Raw genomic sequence first — 23461 nt, forward strand, 5'->3', positions numbered from 1 at the left:
GTCTATGCGATCTTCGTTTCCTACATCGCCCCGACAACGATCGGCGTTGCCGACAGAACGATCTCAGAAGTTTCGCGCACACGTTTCCCTTGATTTTCAGCGTATAATAAAAGATAATAAATTCATCGTAACGCCGACCATTATCATCTCCAGTATCATCTTTTCCGTGGCTTTATTTTCCTCGGCCGCCGCGCGGACGCTTCTCTCGCGTTCCGAATGATTATTTTATCCGTCGGTTCGACGATCGAGGAATTTGATTCGAACCGTCGCATGCCCGTGTCTCTCTTCTGCTCCGTTCGCATGCCAGACAAATTTCACGAAGACGACCGCCAGTTTCACGGTGTCTTTTCTGCCGCGCGCACGAGCACTCGCTTCCTTCGGTGCAAGCACACTCGTAAAATCGATCTTTTCCAGCGGACTTTAGGCCCATGCGCGGTGCGGACTCGGCCGAGAATCGCCGCGAGCTACACACAGCCGCCTTTCTTTTCCTTTCTTTTTGCCATCTATTAATTACCGATCAATTAAACGAATAATTATAGGATCGTTAAATCGTGCCACAGTCGACGACGTTCAGCCCGCTGCAATTACGCGTACAAGAATCGTACAGCAACGTGCCTGAGCTCGTTTCAAAGGGCAAAGCATTCTCTCTCAGCCATGCAAAGTGTTCATTTTTTTTACGATCATTTTTTCAGCGTAAATCGAGCTGGAAAACGAAGATGGCTCCTTTGATCGGAAACTTTGCTCGAGAACGTCGAACTTTGCCGCGTCGGTACGTCGCGGACAAAAATCGTGGAACCGTATAACTTAGCCTGTTTTAAAGGCCGAAGCTTCTACTTTCGGAGTCCGAAACGATTTTCCTTTATCTCGCTTTATTTGCCGAGAGATAAACGGAGAACCGAAACTAGATCGCTTTTTCCAGTTCCGCGTGTTCGAACGTCTCTCGGGAGCTCGCGGAAATTTTTCCGCCACTCGGACCACCCGGGGATTTCAAGATTAGAGCCTCCTCTTTGTAACGGGGCCAGAAAATTTCGTGTACGATTTTTTTCTCTATTTTCTTTTTTTGTAACGGTCTCATCGAGCTTCGAGGGAGGGAATGTTCGACCGACGGGGGTGATTGCATACGTTAAAACAGTACACGGCCAGCAGAAAGAAGCGAAAGCACTGGAAATGCATGGAACTCCGGCGCATTCGAGCATCCCGGTGAGCTCGCCGGGTGCAGAGGGTGGATGTAGTGACGTATCGACCGGCGAGGTCACCTGGGGTCACCAAAGTTCATACCGTCTCCCGGTTTATGAACTCGATGAAATTGCAGCGACGACTGCGTAATGGTAAACGAACCTTTCAGAAATTCGTAAACGCTCTCCGACCCGGAATCCGTCGCTGTAAATCGACACCGTTGAGTCGCAAATCTCAAAATACGGTAACGTCTCCCTAACTGACGCTTAGATCGCGCAGAAAAATGGACAATTTGGGAACAGGAGATACGATTATTCCGGCTTTGTCGAGTCGCAAGGCTCCTCTTCCCAAATCGTCCACTTTTGTGGACAATCCGAGCGTCAATTAGGCAGACATTACTGCACAACGTTCCTCTTTCTAAATTCTTCGGCGGCCCCGTCAACTTTCAACCGTAAATTACGAAATTTCATCGAGAACGTTCCAACAGCGGGCAACGACGGTTTTATTCTTCCTCGACTTCGCGAATTTTTCCCGCTTGAACGGCGAAAGCCACCGGAATGATTCGCACGGGAAACGATTCCGTGGACTCTCCCGAACACAATGACACGCTTCGGGACTTTCTGTTATCGTTTTAACGGTGCGAACCTTTTTTCCCCAGGATGATTGGTGCTATGCCAGCGGTGGCGGTACGTCACGAACGCAAACGACAGGAAAAAAGATTAAAACGTCCCAGTCAGCTGTACTTAGGGGCTCAATGGATGCCACCGCTACAAGGCTCGCCACCGACCCCCAGCCCCCATGGACACAACAGCCATTTGGACCCGCTACCCGAGCTCTACCTTTGCGGCAAGGTAATTTATTGCGGTCATCACGATCTATAGAATATCATTGCGGACGGGTAAACGTGCTGCCCACAGATATCAGGGCTGCACGCAGTGGTGGTGTGCCTGTTGCTGGGCGCAGTGGTCCTTGTCGTTGGTCTAGTCCAACTCGTCCCGGGAGCAACGACCACCGACCATAGACTCGCCCTGCTCGTCGCGGGCACGCTCCTGCTCCTCCTGGGTAAGCGCGGCCACTTTTTCTCTCGATCTCGCGCGATTTCTTCTTTTTTTTCGCGATTCGATCTCGGACAATGTTCGAACGATTCTTAGCGCGTACGAGTCCACGGAGCCTCCTGATTGCGACGGTATTTCTCTTTTCGCGACGGTGCGTACATCCCCCTCCCTCCCCACCCCGTCACCGACTTGTTTCAATTTATCTCTCGGGATCTTTTTGCGGAGATATTTCATTCGAACTCGCTCATCGTTCATTCGAAATTTACCTCGAACAGAGAGACCGAATTTTCTCAAGTTTCAGAATATTCTGTAGGCCAACCATAAATCCCGCCTACGTGATTCTTATACGGAAGAATTCCCGGCGTCGGGAATTTTTCGCGATTCAATTGTACGACTTGTGGAATCTACGGACTTTTCTCTAGATAACAGTAATTTTTGAAGCGTATTTTAGACGTTTCGTTGCGTCCGAATTCAATTTTAAGTCGCCCGTCGTTTTTCGCGTTACAATTCGAAGAGAGAAACTGAGTTCTCCGAACTTTCAGAATTTCTCACGCATCGACCATCGATCCTGCCTACGCGATCCCTGTACAGAACAATTCTAGAGACTCTGCTGAATAGAGCTATGAATTTCGTGTAACGCGATGAATGTTGAAACAGGGTTAAATCGAATGTGTCTGTACCAGGTTTAAATCGAATGTTCGAACGCCTGGGATCGAATTTTCAACTTCGGTAATTTTTCGCGGCGCAACGGTAAAAGCTGCGGGACTGATTCCAACGGGAATCGATTCGTCAGGCTTTCCCGAACACGACGATATTTTTCTTTAGAAGAAATGTTTATCGGTGTCGCAGGTATAATCTTGGCGGGCGTGAGATGCTACGTGCTGCACTGCGTGCCATTGCCGACGGAGTCGCCGGTAGCAACGTCGTTTCAGCCCCCGGCTGCCGAGCAGGCCGGCCTTCCGAGAGGCACCCTAGACCTGTTAGTGGGCCACCAGAACCAGGCCGAGATCGACACTCTCATGCACCAGCATCCGCACCACCATCACCAACATACCAACTACAAGAAGAAACGCAGCTCCCACGGCTCGCATTCCGACGAAGCCTAATGACCGATGTGCGGCACCGGACGCGGCGCCGGCCGTTCGATCACCGGCGATCCGAACCGGCCGGCGGACAGTCAGCGGCGATAGTACATTCGAAGTCAGAGTGGAACTTCGTGTCGTTTCAGACCAAGTTAGATCACGAAGTAGACGCGAAAGCTTACGGGTGGGGAAACGAGCTAAAGCCGATGGGGGGACCGTCTAGTCTCCTTCGCTAGTCAGTACGTGTACATTATATCCGATTCTTTTATCGTTTGTAACTTTCTATATATGTATAAAGGGCGTCTCGGCTGAACGGGATCACCTGTACAGCCCGCCGTGTTCGTCGTTGCACGGAGGAACTTTGCAAGATCGCGCGAAAGGATTTTCCGAATTTTTCAACGACACCCTATACATTTGCCGAGATATTGTTATAGAGCGTTCGAAGACGAACTCGACGAGTACCATGACCGTACCGTTCTGATCACGCGGTCTTGAGATATTGGTGTTTGAAAACTTCGAACACTTCGCCATTCAGACACAAGTATTCGGGGAATCAGCCATCGAAATGGTATGAAGATACGTACCGTTGGATTCGTCTCTTTGCGCTCTACAAGAATATCGAATCGAAACTATAGCGTTCCATTTGAAAATCTACCGATGCTCTTGGTATCTCTTTAGAGAACGATCTTGGCGAAAATGTCTCCTTACCGTCGCGTTCGTTTCTCGATACGGCGTTACTTTCGTTTCAGGAAGTTCTTCGTAGAACGATAAACAAGGTAGATATTTGGGCGAGCCCGTTTCACCGAGAGGCTCGGTATACGCATACATATACAATGCGTGTCGTAAACGTGTACTCGGCCGATCGGCGCCGAGGAAAGTGCACTTTTCTATCTTGTCTGTCTTCGATACCACTTTACAGTAAGAAATAAAAAAACTACAAAAATCTCCACGATATAATAATAATATTAAATGAATTCCGAGGCATCACGCGGTAGCCTGACGTGATCGGGGGATAAAAATGATATATATATATATATACAGAATTTTAATTCGTTTCTACGGGTCTGTTCGCGATCTGCAAAACGATCGCCGGGAATTACGAATATTTCAGTCAGGATTCCAATGATTTTTCTTTTTAAAGGCATTGTTTCTTCTACCTGATATAGTCTTCTGAGAATATAGATTACGGTGCGATATTAAACTGTTAGAGGATTAAAGGAGAATGGCCTAGCGTCGATAGATCTATATATCGAACGATCGCGGACATTTTGCAAATATTCCCGAAAAATTTCGTTTCGCGTCAACGAGCCTAAACGATCGAACAAATACTTGTTTGCCAGTCCGAGGTGATTTCTAGGTAAAATGAAAAGCTGTCCGTATTGTTCGGACGGCGATTTGCAAAATGTCCGCGGACGGAAACTCTATCCAGCACTTTTTTCCATAGCTAGTAATTGTTTTTCTACTATGGGATAATTTCGACAAGTATCGAAGGAACTTTGATAGAAAATTTATTAACGCGATCAAGCTCTTGGCGATCAACAAGGGCCTCGAATCGAAGTACAGCAATGTCTCCCTTACTGACGCTCGGATTGTCCACTAAAATGGACAATTTGGGAAGAGAAGCCTTGCGAATTCGAGGCTTGCGGTTCGTTTTTATTGTTTCGAACTGTCCACAGCTATTAAAAAACGAGCTACAAGGCTCGAATAATCGTATCTGCTCTTCCGAAATTGTCCATTTTAGTGGAGAATCTGTGCGTCATTTAGGGAGATATTACTGTACTGTGTTTGGTTTTTTTCAAACGCTCGAAAGGTACAAGGTTTTAACGTCTTCTACGAACGAGATTGTATTTCGTTTACACACACACAAAAACACACACACACATACACACACAGACACACATATACACGTATCTATCTACACGTATCATCTGTCTACACGCACGCGTGTATATGTGTACACGTGTAAATACATACGTTGCTTGTAAATAAGCTGCCTGCTTTCTGTCGAGAGATTCATTTTGATCTATTGTCATTCTTTCACGACGATCGATGACAAAAAAAGTCCTCGCGGTGAATTTTCCGCGCCGTTCGTTGGAAAGTTTGGGTACACTGGGTATTCGACCGGGCGAGATGCGCCTAATTCACATAAATAAAAATCGTGTTTTCGTTTAAACGGCAACAAATGTCTTTCAAACTGAAAGTATAAATATTTTACGCGGCGTTCGACGCGGAGGGATTGCGAATATTAAGGAAGAATTTTGTGATAAAAAAAACGATAGTTTAACGAAAGGTGATTTAACGTTTAAACACGAAGGTACGAACGATGCTTGCCGTTTCTGCCGTGAGAAACTGTTATGCGAATCCCGGCAAGGATCGTTCGCGTTTAGGTGAAATTAAAAATAGCGCCGTCGCGCGTAGAAACACGCTCGAACTGGCGGACTATTATCTAACAAATTAACCGACGAAAGTGTCCAACAAATTAGTTCGATGCGATTCTAGAACGTCTATCTGTGACTCGTTTTGTGAATTGATCGATTTGTATTTTAGAAGATAGACGAGTTAGCGACGGTGTAGGGAAGAGGGGTGGGGGTGGGGTGTGGGGAGGATAAGTGTACCCAAACTTTCGGGTCGACATGATTCTCCTGTCTCGACCAATTATGTGTCTAAGAGGCCTATTAGAACGTATTGTGATTATTTTATAAAATGGTACTTGGAAGAGAGACCGAGAAAAATAACCATTTTTACCACTGCACCACTCCTTGAATCGTTGACATGATCTTTGTACATCTGTGCAGGGCGATGCGGAACGTATCGCGAATTATTGCCGGACAGGTTCAGCACAACACGCGAAACGTACACCTAAGTATTAATAGTGTTTAATTGAATGTCCTTATAGAGAGCGATCGAAGCGTCCATTTCCAACTTCGATTGTCGGAACTGTTTACGTCGACTTTTCTCCTCTAATTTCCAACGTGCTGAATCCTGCCCCCCCCCAAAAAAAAATTCTAATTCCCGTATATTCCGTATCACCCCGTATATTTAATCTTTGTGATCCGTGTATTATGATCTCCTTCTCTCTATTCGTATATAGATATATTATTATATATTATATATGTAATTATTCATATATTATTATATATGATGATATAATATAATTATAATATAATTTAATTTTAGACATTAAATTATATATATAATTACATTATAGTTCGAGGTTCGTGAACGTTTTATAATTTACACGACACACACTCAGTATGATTCTAATATACATACATACATATAATTATTATTATATTATCGTGCACGATGATAATATACCTATTATAATTATGTGTATTATTATATATAATAATAATATAGCGCTTATATAATTGCATATATCATTATGTATAATAATAATATAATTATTACGGTTGTATATATGATTATATTATTATATTATACATTATATATGAATATTATTATACATATATCTATATATACACGAAAACGTTGTTGAATTTCTGTCTCGACCAATTAGACGCATACAGAAACTGTTCGATCATGATTTAAAGTCTTTTACTATACAAATGTAGATATGTGATATAATAAGGAAATTTCGTTCGTTTCCCTGATACTCGATCCTCCAGAGCCTTATGTGATTTAATCGTTCTAACCGTTAACTAACGTTTCTTTGAGGTTTCACACGGCGAAGATACACTGTGTTTATCGAGAAGTGATACCTCTGTGCGTAGAGAGCCCTAAAAGGAAAATCCTTGTAGTCTCTTCGATTATTCATTAATAGCCCTAATTAGGCAAAAGATGCTACGCGAACATCGAATTAATGGTATTAATTGTTTCATTTCATTTTAGCTCGCCGTTTACGGTACTCGAACGGGGAGAAATGATATTTGTTCGTGTATTTTTTTTTTTTAAATATTTCGAGATTTTATAGACTCTCGAATTTTGACCAAATATTAGGCTTATACTACTTTATCAGGCAGTTAGTATGATCAAGTATCGACTCGTACTACTTGTTTTCGGATTTTTCGTGATTATGTTCAATGAGAGGCTGTTGATAAATGTTTAACAAATCAGGCTCGATTTCTCGTGTTTGTTTGAACTATACAGATTATAATAAAATCGAGTCGAATCAATGACAGTATTAAAAATGCTGCATTCGTATTTAAACGTTCTTCGTTACTGTGGCCCGTATAAATTGTCACGTCCGCGCAGCATCTTTTGCAAAACTGTACAAGTAAACAGAATCTCCGATCCCTTTGTTTTCAACACTCTCTAAATAAGCAAATGGCGTTCTTCTTGAGAGAAAAAGGACTAAAACATAAAAAAGGGACGAAAGGGAAGTCGCGAGAGAATTGAGAAACGTCACTCGATGAAAAATAATCACTCCTTGTAACGATAAGTGTCACACAGCACGAGCACCCAATTTCGATGTTATTTTTTTGAGAGGAATTTTCGAAACGAGAGATCGTAGCTAGGCGTTTCCGGAGGTACGATTTTACGGAGCGATGTAAAACGCGATCTAGATGTGTCTTTCGGGTAACAAATATTTAAATTATCTATTTATAATTACGTAATATTTATACTTAAACGGTTAAACAAATTCTTCTATGCCTGCGCCTCGAGGAAACTAGAGAAGTGATTTTGCCAGCGAGACGGAAAGGGAAACGATGTTTGAAAGCCGAAAAAAATTTTCGTGCACGTTCTTCGAAGGTCTGTCCATCTATGGTAACAATTGCAAAACTTTCTGTCCAAAGCGTTCCGTTAGACAAAAATTCCCAAAGCGGCATTTGCGTTCGGACGCGAACAGCTGATATCGATGATTTAATCTTTTCCTTGTACCGGCATAGTAATCAAAGTATAGCGATCTCGGGGCACAGGCACGTATGTTCGACTACCGTTGGGGTCCACTTAAAATTATTACAAACTGTTACACCTACATGTATATGAAAAGTTATAAGGTATTTTACTAACAATAAAATAAACAGTTTGTCCTCGCTCGCCAAGCGCAGAAATATTCGATGCAGTGTAACATGGTATAAAACACAACATAACGTAACATAATAATAATAATAATAATAATAATAATAATAATAATAATAATGATACTAATAATGATACTAATAATACTAATAATAATAGTAATAATAATAATAACATAAAATATTACGATACAACTAAATAAACTAACATAACATAATTTAATTTAATTTACTACGATACGAAATTTACTTTGATAGAATAGAAAAATCGAATATAGCATAATGGCAACTCTACCATCTATGGCTGTTAGGCAGAACAATGATAGCTGAACTACCACCGAAAAAAAGAAATTGTTAATTGTACAGCGAGAACAGAAAAATCCAAGGAAACCAATGGAACCACCGTACACATTATATAATTAAAGATTAAAATAAAAGAGAGAAAGAAGGAAGAACGAAGTTCAAATTTATAAATGGCTGCCATTGTTGGTCCGACAGCCGCGCGCAAAAAACAAGCACCGAAATTTATGTTCGATCGAGCGTAAAAGTATCTACACCTAGCCGTAAGCCATTATACTTGAATAATAAGAAGCCTGACCTTCCACTCGAGAGATGTATAAATATAACAGACAAAAAATGAAAATTTACAAAATGCGCGATTTTTCTATAAGGGTCTCGGAACTTTTTACTATTTTCACTGTTCTAATGCTTGTTGAGCTAATTACTGTTACTGCGCCGAAAACTGTTTTACAAACTGGACTGTTTGCGTACCTCGAAGATTTCTACACGACTACGCTTAGACCGATTCTTTCGATTTTTCTACGGGACGTTTTTTCACTTTTCTCGGTTCGTTCGTAATCAGGCACGATCATTTTCGACGTTTCCACGGACAAGCATTAGAAGGATCTCGATGATTTGTCACGTTGTTTCGGACACACTCTTGTTGAACTCTGCTCGGAGTGTTTCATGACAAATGAATTATTATGTACACGTAAGCATAGCCATTAGTTTTTTAAACACTTCTACGACGACGACGAATTCGTACCACGCCGTTTCCTTCGGTCGAAACGTTTACACTGAGAAGGGTTTGTCGACGGGGCCCCTTCCGTCGAACAGGTGTTTTTCGTTTTGTTTTAAGTATAGCAGCGAAACGCGCGAATTCATACGGCGTTAAACGTTTGTACGGGTCTGTTTTCTGTATAATTTTGTTCTTTCTTGATCCCTTCGATCTTTATCCGAACATTCTTCTGGACATTTCTTCGGCTTATTTCTTTTCCCCATTGATATAAATATTGTAATTAATTATATACATATCTGTCGCTACGTCTTCAATAAACATGATTATTCTGTTATCAGTTTCGCCGTTTGCGTTTTGTATCGTCTGTTCACAAATTCTAGGGCACTATTGTTTAACGGTTAGTCTCTAAGGATACAAATGCGTTTAATGAGTGAGCTAAGTACTTGGCCATACATGCACAACGTTCAAGAAACTCTATTTCTCGTGAGATTATGTGATCTGCTAGCTTCTAAAAAGTATGTTATATTTTATATATACTCGCATCGTATACACACACGCTCTCCGAAATTCTTTCAGGGACGCCGAAAATGTAGGAAAATTAATAAAAGTTCAATTAAGGTCGACACGTGAGTCCGAGGATTTTTATCTAGTCCAAAATGCTCGTCGTTAGGATAGATCGAATATGAGAATTTTTTGCGCTCGAACGGCGATAGCTACAGGAACGTTTCATATGAGAAACGATTCTACAGATTTTCCCGAACACGGTGATATATTCGTTTTTTTAAATATCACGAGAAGGTTCGAGCTTGTTTCAATTCAATTCGAAAATTCTTCCACGCGAAATATCGAGTTTGCAAGTGGCGCCTCCGGTGCGACGATTCCGAAGCTCGTTTCATGGATGCACCGGCGATCCACGCAACGGTAAAACGTTCGAATCGTTCGGCAAGTTATCGATACAGGGTAACGCGTCGATAAAGTAGAGACGCGGCGCGTAGAAATGTTCTTTGATTTTTCATACGTCGATCACGAGATTTCTCTATAAACTTCATTCAAGAATTACATGCTAAATATTCCGTGTTAATATCGATCTTTCCAGACTGTTCCAACGAAATGCACGCGCAGATGAATCGAGCATGCGCGTCGATAGAGGTTAGAACGATTCAAACAGAGAATACATTTATAACAACAGGAAAAACAGTGCTTACATCGACAGCAGGAAGACGATCCATTGTCCTAGCAATATTACCGTATTCTTACTTATCAGGCTCCAAACTTCTCAGAAATTTCAACAGAACTGACCGCAGCACACGCGCGCAACAGGTGCCGGAAAAACCGCGCGAAATATGTACGTAGTTCTCTCCGCGCGGTTTCGATAATCGGCCGACAGAGCGCTATCGATTTATATCGATGAATCGGGAGCCATTAATCGTATTCAGTTGGCACAGTTTCCTCAAACGCGCAGCATACTGTTTTATTAATATTTAATGTTTGGACTCGTTGCAATGTGTTTAAAAGTGTTTCCCTGTGACAAGAACGTTCAATCGTACAACAATCTCCGTAATGCAGAAGCAAGGTAACGTAACTTTCTCTCATCGACATTAAATTATAACGTGAACGTCCTCTTCGATACGCGTGCTATTTTTCTCTTGCTTAACCTTCAATACGATGTCTTAATTAATTATTTGAAGCAGCGTATTTCTAGCGCGTCAATTTCATTCTCTTCTCTCGTTGCAAAAATGTTGATCCTTCGATTCAATAATAATTGCTTCGGGATATCTATAATTTGACGAGTTCTATTATAAAGCACTACGAGTAGTATGAGACAGTAATAAGTCAGACGTCGACGATCGCGGCCGTCTGGTTTATTATCGACTCGTACTCCTTGGAAGTTCACGGTCTTTTCGAGCGCCGCGAGTAGTACAAAGCAATAATAAAGCAGGCGCCGGCGAACATATGCCGTCTGACTCATCATCGACGTGCTTTACTGTACCTGCCGAGGCAATCAAGTGGCGCGAGTGAACGGAAAGTCAGCCGCGGACAAATCTCCCTGAAAAGTGAAATGAAACGGCAACAGCATAACAGCTTTCTGAAAACTTGTCTTTTATTGTATCGTTTGCGAACAAAATCTGATACGCGTACAATACAACTTAAATATTATAGTATATGAACTTGAACTTTCTTTACAAAGTCATGATTGGTTCGGACAATCATACACACTCACTGCTCGTACTATTCGCGGCCCAACGAATCGCAGGCCCGCGTTCTTTCGAACAAATTGTTGATCGACGTTCGAGGGGAACACGATCGGACGATCGTCGGGCCGCAAACGGTACCGATATCACTCTTAATTTACTCTTTTATAAACCTCGATTTTCAAAACCTAGGTACGTTCGCTTATTAAAAAAACCTACGATTACGTTGTTGTCCCCCCCCTATTTACGTTTCGCCTCTTTTTCTCCCCCCCCCGCAACGTTCTCGTAGTTTCACATTCTTATAATCACATATTTACAAACAAGTTCTTTTTATAACACGTATCCATTCTTATCAGCTACCAGAATGCATGTAGTACATCTCGTGAACACATACGGAAACCGAATATGTTAGGAAAATTATAAGTTCCAGCGAAGTTAGAACGAAATCAAGAAGTGTACACCGGCGAGAAAGTTCCATTGTTTCTACAACAGGAGGAAGATACGTGGAGAGATTTTTCGTTCGATTCCTTAAATTGTACAACCCAAGAAAAATGATTCGTTGATTATCGCATCGAATGAAACACATTCTCCGCGATACAGACGCGTTACAATTGTAATTAGACTGTGGATTTTACGCATTCGTTAATAGATCGGTAAGTTCAAGCTTAGATAGAACTTATTTATTCGAAGTGTGTTCGATAGACGAAATAAATACTTATTTAGTTCTTATTCTTTTAAATTGGTGCCGAGACAATTTATCCGTCGAATTGTCGAATTTATGGTACACCTAATTACTTAAATTTCTGCATAAGTTAGGGGCGTAGACGGATGCCCTCCCCGCGCGTTGTAATAAAATTGGTCATCGGAAGAGGCAGTGGAATGTTCGCTACCGAACTGCTTCTCTCAACTTAGTTCCGACCTTGGCTAAATTGTAACGTAATTAATTCGTTAAACACCTAGCGGAACGCGTTCGATTAAGAACTTTCTCGCAAGCATTCGGGGAAAGTATACGCTTGTAAGATCGTCGGTGATAGTACAGAAGACTTAATCAGAAGCAGTTTCATGGAATGGAAGTATTTAAAGTTAATTTGTGCGAATGAAAATCGGTCGGAAAGTCGAAAATATCAAATCATACGTCGTACATCCTAATTACGTTCTCTGTATACTTTACATTTTTCTTTATAATATTTAATACATACTTTAAAAGCAACAAATATATATATATATATATTTATATTTATATATATTTATAAAATTCATTTCGTTCAATTGAATAATCGAAAATCATTATTCTTCCTATCGAGCAACATATGCAATATACAAAATCATTGTCGTACAAAACCGGAGAACTTAATATTAATAATAATGATAATATAATAATAATAATGATAATAATAATAATAATAATATCGTTAAAGTTTGTTGCATAACACATGTACGGTCAACACAAGAACTCTAACTAGACCATAGATCTTCATGCAAAATCATAATCGTCTCCTCGGTGCACAGAAACAAATTGCCCCTCGATAATTTTCACTAAACGATAAAACCCTCCCTTAATTCTTGATTCGAATCCCCTCGAATCTGTCCGATCGTTCTTCTGGGAAATGCACGAAGATCCACAGGCTAATTAAAAATTGTCCAGCCGGTTACGCGCTAAGATGTTTGTTTAAATCAGTCTCCTCGATCAAATTCATGTTACGTCGATCAATATCCTTGAAGAATAATTAACGCTATCGAACACTGATTGTTCCTCCGTGTGTTCCTGCACTATGTCCTTTGTTCCATTCGTCATAGTTAAGATCCACCGGCACGACGGCCTCTCTCTCTCTCTCTCTCTCTCTCTCTCTCTCTCTCTCTCGACTACTTTACACCACACATTGAAGAGCATAATAGGGTCTTAAGTTATGAGAAACGGTTAACTGGATCCCGCGAGCAGCCGGACGCGCCGCCTAATCACATCCTCGTGACCACATCAAACATAGTACTCGTTGACGTTCAGCGCGTCAGGGTCGCATCCCTATACACAGCTCTCCTGGGTGGAGATCAACGGGGTGCGAACGGTCACGATCTCTATCGAGGGATGATGTTTGCCGACATTTAAGTCCTGGAACGCACTCTTCGCCGACAGCGGCGTCGGCGCACACGACGACGCACTCGACACGTCGATCTTCGACGGCCTGGCGTTGTGATCTATACACGCGTAGATCGTCGACTCCTTTGCGAACGGCTTCGCGCCCACGACTCCGCCGCCGTACCCTTGGATGGTGCTTAAACTACCCACTCCGCTTATGCTAGTCAACTTGGCGTCGTTCGCTAACGTCGACAGGGTCGTTGGTCGTGTTAGGCAGAGCTCCGCGTACGTTATTTCGCCTGACAGCTGCAAAATTAATTAATTCGTTAACGGGGAGCCCGATATCGACGACGGGGAGGACCGAGGGCAGAGGATAGAGGCGATTAAAGGGATCGACGGAAGCCGCGAATCTTGAGAACAATTCTTTGTCCGCCGTAATACGGCAATCTCTCCCGGAAATGACAAAAATTAGGGTTGCCGCGAATTTCCCTGCGCTGGTACTACGCCTATGTAATTTATCGCTACGTCGATGCCAAGGGTCGACGGTTTTTCTGGAGGACAACGCAGGTTTTAGGTACGTCGAATCGTGTAGCCTTCGAATTGCCTTCGAATCGTGTCACGTGCCCTCCGAATTGCCTTCGAATCGTGGCGAAAAATTAGAAATAAAAAGGTTAAGTCATCATTTTTATTCTAGCATTGCTATGTATTCGTATTAATGTGTACCGACACGCTGGCCACTGCCTTTTTCTCTTTTTAAATCGCGTCTTAGTATTCTCGGATTTGCCGGTTTCGATTCCGAGCACCGAACATTTCTGGGAGAAACCGCTGTTCCATCGAGCCCGATCTTCCCCTATTATCAACGACGAACTAGCTACGAGAGTTGTTCCGGTTGTAGTCTCGTTTACCGGTAACGTGGGGTAATTGTTGTACTCGTGCGAGTACGGCGGCAATCCTTGAAGATGGTTCACTTGTTGAACCGACAGCGAAGACGGCGGCAGACCGTCCGGGGTACTTTGCACCGCCAATGGCGTCCCGGATATCGAACCAGTCAGCTGATAGTCCGAGCCTGTACGTTCGATGTCTCGTTAAAACGACGATCTCGCACAAGACGGCGCGATTACAGTGACGTCTCTCTAATTGACGCTTGGATTGTTCACGAAAATGAACAATTTGGGGAGAGGAGACGCGATTATTCGAGCCTTGCGGCTCGTTTTTATAGTGGTTAGCAATCTATAACTATAAAAACGAACCGCAAGGCTCGTATAGTCGCATCTGCTCTTTTCAAATTGTTCACTTTCATGCACAATCTGTCAGTTAGGGAGACATTACTGTAATTCGGAAACGTTGCGTACCTTTGTTTATGGGTACCACGTCGGGATTTCTGTCGTCGGTGTCGTAAAGGTCCTCGGAACTGGGCGCGGTTCCCTTCTTCAACGGCAGATCGTTCGGCCTCTGGGTTCTTCTGTCGCTTCGGATCTTCATGGCCGCCAGGATGGTTATGGTGATCAAAAGCAACGCGGTTACCACTCCGATCAAACCCCCTAGCAACGGGGTGATCTCGAATGGCACCGGGGTACCTGTGAACAGAACACGCACTGCTCTTGTGTCAGTAGGTCGAAGGCCGGTCCTCGTCGACTGTATTAGACCCTACGAGCCTATTCTTAATAGTCTATCTCGATCTAGCAGCATTAGTTTCTTTTACCAGTTTGCTTCTCGGCGATCTTCAACGTGAATCCCTCGAGCAACGTTGGGTCGCTTCTGCCCTTCGCGTTCACCGCGTACAAAAGCATGTTCAGGACCTTCCCGGGCTCCAGATCCTGGACCGTGAACGCGGCCGTTTCTTTCGACGTGACGTTCGCCTGCAGCTTTCCCGTCGCCTGGTCGAACACTTCCAAGAGGAAATGCTGCGGCTGTCCGCCGTCGAACCCGGCGAAACACTCCACCGACAATGACTTTGTTGTTTGATTCGATAGGGTACAGTTGTACGGCGATTCCGGTTTACCTGTTCGCAGCGAGATCTTTGTTATCGGACCACGCGGCTTTTTGGGTGGGAAAAATAGATTTTCAGCGCGTTAAATGTAATAAATACATGGACGTCTTTGAATTCGTTCAATAGCTTCGTTGTTCTAAATTTCGTCTATTCGTTTTTGGTATAAATGCGTCAAATCCACGGTACAGTTATTATAATATAACAAATATATACAATAATTATATTATAATAAATATAATATTATAATAATATATTATAATAATTATATTATAATAAATATAATTGTTATATTATATAATAATTATATAATAACTAGACCTCGGATTTTGCATATATATTATATATACTATATAAAAAATAATAATAATATCAATATAAAATAAATAAATAATAATATAACGAATAAATGAATAATATAATAAATAAATAATAATAACATTATCATACAAGAATAGCATTTTTCCGTATTCGGGACCGGATGTACCGTAGTCACACGTTATTTCTAATTGAAACTTATTCGGTCGCAGCGGCGACCATAAAGTACTTGGGCCGTTAGAAAGCCGTCGTAATTTTCTTTTTTAATGAATAATGAACGCGACGTTTTTTCCCTCCCCGAAATGGCTCGAGCGACCGGCACAATGGCAATAAATATCCTTTGACAAGAGCGTACCCGCCGGAATGATGTGAAACACGCAAGCATTTTTCTGCTGGCCGGGGGTATTACTGGCCGAGCAAAAAACCGTGCCGTAGTCCATTTCAGTGACCGGCCGGTAGGTGAGAACGCTCTGCATGTGCCCGGTCGAATTCTTGTAACGCGCTTGAGGCACGTCCACCATCTCTTCGGTGTTGTTGAACGTCCACCGGAAACTGTCCGGCGGCGGATAAGCCTCCACCCTGCAAATGATCCTGGCGTCTTCTAGTCTGGTTACACCATAAATTCGCTTCTGATCCGGCACGCAGATTGGTTTGTCTGGAAACGTGAAATATGCGAGGGGAGGGCGTTCGACCTTCTTTTTTTTCTTTCTCTCCTCTCTCTCTCTCTCCCCCCACCCTTCTTTCTTTTCCCGCGGAGAGATTAGAATGCGGGCATAGCTTACACATAATTTTCAGTTCCACGTTGTTGCTGTAACCGTCTCCTTCGACGTTGCTGGCGATACATGTATAATTTCCGGCCTGGGAGCGATTGACCACCCTCAAAGCCAGGTCGTACTGCTGCACTATCACGCCGTTCTTTACGTTGTTTTGAATCACGTTCCCCTAAAATTGACCGCGCACACACCGATTTATTTTATTTCTCGTTTCACAAAAGGTGGATCAATTATATATATATACGGGAGCAGAACGTGCTGTGTGGCGTAACACGGATAGAATTTTCGTGTACGGATCGAACAGCGAGCACCGTTTTTTTTTACAATTTCGGATAATTAGATCCAGATTGTCCAGAAAAATGGACAATTTGGGAAGAGGAGATATGATTATCCGAGCCTCGCGGCTCGTTTTTATAGTTACCGATTGTCAACGATTATAAAGACAAGGTGCAAAGCCGGAGTAATCGTATCTCCTGTTCCCAAACTGTCCATTTTTCTGCACAATCTAAGCGTCAATTAGAGAGACATTACTGTCTCTCATTACATTATCAGAATTGATTTCGTAGCCTTCGAAATAGGTCACGTCGAAAGTGGCACAATAAATTCTCTCAAATAGTCCCTCAGCTCGTACACAATAATGTACAGTAATGTCTCCCTAACTGACGCTCAGATTGTCTCCCTAACTGACGCTCGGATTGTCCACAAAAATTTGATTCCACACGATTAATTTGAGTCTTGCACCTCGTTGTTATAATTACCGATTCTCCTCTTCCCAAATTCTCCATTTTTGTGGGCAATCCGGGCGTCAATTAGAGAGACATTACTGTATCAATATAAATCGCGAGAATCGATTTATCGAATAAGTTAAATTGCAGACATTATTATCCTTGAAATTGGAAATTATAATGTACGCGGCCGGCTAATAATCGCGGGCTGTATCGTTCGCGAAATTGAATATTGATTCGTGGAACAAGCTGATAATATTAGTCGTAATGCATAGTTTTGTTGTTTTTTTCAAACCGGTAATTGCTTTCTACGCCGAGCAAACAACGCGGGCTCCGTTGTTCCATAAGATTCTGCCTGACCGGGCTGGAATATTAATTAATGGAGAATGTTGCATACGCTTCAACTAACATTATGCTTCCATATTACTTTGTAAGCGGCGGGGTTGGCGTTCACTTTGCACCCGAAGTACACGTCGTCCCCTTCCTCGATGTCGTCCGGGTTCATGTTCGACCCTAATTCCAGACGCAAGATTGGAACGTCTGAAATAGAATAAAGCGGTTAGAGTAGCGTCATGGAAGCGGTTCGCGGCATTATTTTACTGCGAGACAACGGGGTTCGCCGATCCCCGATTTGCTACCGGATATCCGAGTTACTCGGATAATACTTCGGTGGCAAGCCGGCTCTGGCTCTACTTTGTTTATAATGTTGAATAAGATAGATAGGGAGCCACGCGGCGCGTCGTACTTACAGTACACGTTTAATTTCCACGTATCCTCCAGCACGCCCCGTTGAACTTTGCTGTTCTCCGCCCGGCAAGTAATTACTTTGTCGTGATCGAGTAATGTCGGCTTCAAAATTAGCGTGGAACTCGTCCTGTTCCCGTCCTCGGATATCTTTAATGTCGAAGTTGCATTTCGCGTTAAGATTGCACGGGAACTATCGTCGGACGGCGGCAAAGGTCGTCAAACTAACCCAAGCAAGCCTGATACTCCGGGGACAATTAAGAATTGAATGCGAGGAGACCGGACCGGGGTTGAAACGAAAATATCGATCGAACAAGGTTGGAACAAAGTAGAGAAAGATAGATCGAAGTTGGGGACAAAGTGGAGTCGAGTAAACTCAAGAGAAATCGGATAAATTGGAGTAGAACAATGTGGAATGCAGTAATGTCTCTCTAATTGTCGCTAAGATTGTACAGAGGAATGGACAATTTGGGAAAAGAAGATACGATTATTCGAGTCCTGCGGTTCGTTTTTATAGTCACGAAGCGTCAACAACTATAAAAAACGAGGTACAAGGCTCGAATAATCCTATCTCCTTTTCCCAAATTGGCTATCCTTGTGGACAATTTGAGCGTCAGTTAGGGAGACGTTGCTGTATAAGGTGAATCGATGTGGGACAAAGTAAAATCGACTGCGACTGGTGTGAAAGAAGGTGGGGCAGAGTGGAATCAAATAAAATACAATTAAAAATGCGATTAAACGCGATTAAACGCGATTAAGTGCGATTAAGAGAAATTAAGTAGAACGAAATGGAACAAAGTAGGATAGATTGGAACAAAATGGAATACAATTAAATACAACGCTGTACGGGGAAAGTGGAATAAAATGAAACGCCGTTGAACACGATTATGTGTAACAAAATGGAGTGCCGTGAAATTAGATGTAGGGAAGTGCGATGAGATACGATAAAGTAGACGATGGTGGGCGAACAGAAAACACAGGGTGAAAGTGCAAGCAAAGACAGCGAAGACTAATGAATTCCAACCGAGCACGGTGAAATACAAATAAATTCGGCGATGACTAATGAAATCCGACCAAGTGTACAGTGGTATAATGAAGCAGCAGGAAGTACGATGGAATCTAATGAAACGTGATGGAACGCCAAGAGGTGTATAACGCGGTACAATAAAGTACAATGGAGGGCAGGTTCACCGAGGGACAACAATACCTCCTCCGTGTGATTTGTCAATACTCTGCCGTCCATGAACCAAGACAACTTGGCGGGAGGCCTCGATCCCACGGTCAGGCAAACGATTTCGTACTTCCTGTCGGCGCTGAGAGGCGCGTGCTCGTTGCTCGATATCGTTACGTTCAGCGGCTTCACTGTGGTAGAAAAGAAGAAAAGAGAAGGATATTTATTTCAGAATTATCAACGAAAGCTCGAAGATCGCGTCGAGATGCCGGGTATCGGCGTGTACTATGAAAACGGTAACCGACGGTGCATCTCGATCGCCACCGAAGCAGAAACTGGCTGGCTGATGTTGTTGTTCGACGCCTGGCACGTGAACACCGCGTGAAGATCCGCCCTGGATAGTTGTCTCACGAGCAGGGTGTTCCTGCGGAGCGACGGGAACTCGCCTTGCTCGTCCTTCGAGTCCAGAAGCATCTCGCCTCGCCACCATTTCACCACCGGCTCCGGCCGACCTGGAACAATTTATGCCGCCCTCGATAATCGACTTCTTAACGGGAGCACATTTTTTCGCACGGTAATTCGAGGCTCTCCGATTCGGATGAAAAAGGTGTCAGCTATGTCGGACAAATAGTTTCGGAGATAAAAATTTGTAAGCGCGACGTGGCTTTTTCCGAGGCCCGACGAAGATGCTTCCGATGCTTTCGCTTGTTTCGTTCGAACGAGTCGAGGGACGGCGAAACGATGACTTAAACTGTCGCTAATTTTCCGTGTGGAACGTTGTTAGATAGTTGATTTTAAGCGAAATGGACGGTACCGATTAATAACAGCGGTCGATCGATTGGACCAAAAATGGACAATTTGGGATGAGGAGATACGATTATCCGAGCCTCGCGACTCGCCCTTATAGTTTCTCGCGTGCCGTGTCTTCGAACAATTTTTTCGACGAGAATGAATTATACACGGAAAAAGCAGAGACTTCAGGGTTTGAAATGAGTTCAGTCTCGTTGTTCTACAATTTTTGTTCTCGAAGTTACAGTATTCTGAATATCGTCGATGTTTCGGGGGTTGGAAATTTCGCGTAAAGTATGGATCGAGGTTTTTCATCCACCGTGTCGCGAATAAATTTTTTTGAAGAAATCGACGGACAGTCTCCGAAAGTAGATACTTCGAGCTTTAAAATGAGTTTAGTTTCCTTGTTCTACGATTTTTTCTCACGAAGTTACAGTATTCTGAATATCGTCGATGTTTCGGGGGTTGGAAATTTCGCGTAAAGTCTGGATCGAGGTTTTTCATCCACCGTGTCGCGAATAAATTTTTTTGAAGAAATCGACGGACGGTCTCCAAAAGTAGATACTTCAAGCTTTAAAATGAGTTTAGTTTCCTTGTTCTACGATTTTTTTCTCACGAAGTTACAGTATTTTGAATACCATCGATGTTTCGGGGGTTGGAAATTTCGCGTAAAGTCTGGATCGAGGTTTCTCATCCACCGTGTCGCGAATAAATTTTTTTGAAGAAATCGACGGACGGTCTCCAAAAGTAGATACTTCGAGCTTTAAAATGAGTTTAGTTTCCTTGTTCTACGATTTTTTCTCACGAAGTTACAGTATTCTGAATATCGTCGATGTTTCGGGGGTTGGAAATTTCGCGTAAAGTCTGGATCGAGGATCGGTAAGGGAGAAATTTCTATAACTGGGAGGAGGAAGCATTTTTTCGGGCTTCCGTTTCGACCGTGTGGCAACGATGATCAGAGGACGCACCGAAAAAAGTACCGTCGCCGCGTCCACGTTGTTTCGAGCCGGTGAGATCGGATGGATCGGAAAGAGGAGTGTTTGCAAACCATTACCGGCTGTTTAAACGGACGGAATTTATCGTGTGCTAAACAGCTAAACATCGAGCGACTGCGACCGTCGGCCCGATAAAAAAGGGGGGGAAGAAAACACGGGCCGCGCGAGGAAACTTCTCAATTAAAATGGAATACTCGCCTCCGGTGACGAGGCACTGCAGCTTCATGTCGCCGCCTTCCCCGTATGGTCCTGCCACCGATAGCACCGTCTTCCCGAGCTCGTCGATTATGTTTGGCTTCTGCGGCGGCACTGTGGTGTCAGAACAAAAATGAATTAGCGGCGCGACGATCCGCGGGGAATCGGTGCTCGCGACCGTCGAACGCCTCGCGATCATTGGGGACCGATTCGATTCTCAGCGAGTCCTCGAACTCGTTAAGATTTCAATTATCTCGAAGAGTTTTATCGAAATTATTTCGTGTTCGTTGAACTTCAGCCGCGATAGTAATTACGAGTGTAGCATCTCAATTGTTCAATCACGATCGTTTCCGGTCGCGATGGCAATTTCGAAATGCTATTTTTATTATTTCCGATTTAAATGTTTCGGTTAAATTAGCTTTAATCGCGACAGCAATTTTAATGTTTCGTTTTCGTTACTTTTTGGTTCGATTTAATTTCGATTTTGTAGAGTTCGACTATTTCCAGTTCAATTATTTCCAGTCCGACTATGTCCAGTTGCAATAATAATTTCAACGTGCCGTTTCAATCGCTTCAAGGTATGATTTCCGCTTGTCGCAACAATTTCGTAGTCGCATTTCAATTATTTCGAATTCCGTGTTTCAATTGCCTCGGATTCCCCGCGAATTCGATCGCTTCGCTTTCGAATTTCGCGCGATGTTTTTGCAAGACTGGATCAGAAGTGACCCGGAGTCTGTTTCCCAAGCTCGGCGAAACGTACAAAGCCGGAGCAATTAATCTCCCGATTTTCAAAGTGTAACAATGTGATTAAATAGACGTTAACCCCCGCCCTCCCCACCTCTTGATCTATACATTCGTTTAATTAAATTTCCGTCTGCGTTTTCAATTAGTACTTCTCCAAGGAACCAGGTACTTATTCGAGGCTCCATCATCGTCCGGGGAGATTAATTGATAAATTCCGTGCTCGGCGCAGCAATTTTTGCGCCGGCCGACCTCGAAACGATCGCGTACTACGTACAATTCTTCCGTGTTTTAGCCGCGAGCCTACCTAAATTACGCTTACGTATCGTCACGCCGTTAGCGTTGCTTCGTGGAAACGGCGATGTGGATTTTACGAGATTAAACGAACCGCGACGCTGGTATCATCTTATTCAAAAATAGCAAGATCGAAATTTGCATCTTGAAGAATTTTTATCGCAAAGAAATTCGATGTGCTAACAATTTTCGCGAGACACGGTGATTAAAGAGGTCAGGATTAAATTTCTTCTACGGACTCGTCGCGATCGTATGAATCGCAACGCTGCAAAATCGGATTGTTATCTTAAGAATATTTCGAAGAAATTTGATGAGAAAAATAGCTCGCGGAATGTTATCGAAAGGAGCATGGAGAATTCGTTTAACGAACCGATCACGGTGAGATGGATCCTGGAGTTTCTGGTCGGACTTTTGGCGAAGTCGACGCGACACCTGTACTCCCCCTCGTCCCTCTCCTCGATCTGATTTATATTTAAGGTGGCCGGTTCCGTGACCGTTCTGAAAAATGCCCGGTCGTTCAGGTGATCCTTATCGTTCCAATGGGAGGCCTTCTCCGAGTGTTTGCCCCTCATGTCGTAACTGGAACAGAGTGTTCCGGAGCCTTTCGTTAATTTTCGTTGCATATTTCATTTGGACCGCTGGCAGGCGGTCCGGTCGTATTTTGTTAAGATTTAATACCAAGGCAATCAATTACGAATCAATAAATTGATCTTATGCTTGGAAGTACAGTAATGTCTCTCTAATTGACCCTCGGATTGTCTGCAAAAATGGACAATTTGGGAAGAGGAGATACGATTAATTTGAGTCTTGCGCCTCGTTATTATAGTTACGAATTGTCAACAACTATAAAAATAAGCTGCAAAACTCGAATAATCGTATCTCCTCTTCCCAAATTGTCCATTTTTGTGCACAACCTGAGCGTCAATAATTACTGTACTATAATGTCTCTCTAATTGACGCTCAGATTGTCCACAAAAATTTGATTCCACACGATTAATTTGAGTCTTGCGCCTCGTTGTTATAATTACCGATTCTCAATCTCAACTATAAAAAGGAGGCGCAAGGCTCGAACAATCTCCATTTCTGTGAACAATCTGAGCGTCACTTAGAGAGACATTATTGTACATCCGGAAATACAATGCTTGTTCGA

At 43.1% G+C, this 23461-nt stretch overlaps 1 protein-coding gene across 2 annotated transcripts in view; it reads right to left on the reverse strand.

The window, feature by feature from the left end:
• Positions 1 to 11396: 11396 nt before the first annotated feature.
• LOC117227051 (neural cell adhesion molecule 2) overlaps positions 11397 to 23461 on the reverse strand; it is a 303120-nt gene continuing 291055 nt past the window's right edge. Inside the window, exons 5-16 of one of the 2 annotated variants that reach the window (XM_033481958.2) lie at positions 22682 to 22890; positions 21280 to 21390; positions 19603 to 19809; positions 19334 to 19488; positions 18132 to 18276; positions 17792 to 17922; positions 16667 to 16826; positions 16240 to 16539; positions 15282 to 15581; positions 14932 to 15156; positions 14485 to 14645; positions 11397 to 13885 (exon numbers count right to left, since the gene is read on the reverse strand). In XM_033481958.2, the coding sequence (XP_033337849.2) occupies positions 13526 to 13885; positions 14485 to 14645; positions 14932 to 15156; positions 15282 to 15581; positions 16240 to 16539; positions 16667 to 16826; positions 17792 to 17922; positions 18132 to 18276; positions 19334 to 19488; positions 19603 to 19809; positions 21280 to 21390; positions 22682 to 22890 (2464 nt within the window). In that variant the 3' untranslated portion in view covers positions 11397 to 13525. Of the gene's footprint in view, positions 13886 to 14484; positions 14646 to 14931; positions 15175 to 15281; positions 15582 to 16239; positions 16540 to 16666; positions 16827 to 17791; positions 17923 to 18131; positions 18277 to 19333; positions 19489 to 19602; positions 19810 to 21279; positions 21391 to 22681; positions 22891 to 23461 lie in introns of both variants that reach the window. The other variant, XM_033481957.2, reaches the window with a different exon arrangement.

The sequence above is a fragment of the Megalopta genalis genome, chromosome 5, assembly GCF_051020955.1.
Source record: "Megalopta genalis isolate 19385.01 chromosome 5, iyMegGena1_principal, whole genome shotgun sequence".
NCBI classification, from domain to species: Eukaryota; Metazoa; Arthropoda; class Insecta; order Hymenoptera; family Halictidae; genus Megalopta; species Megalopta genalis.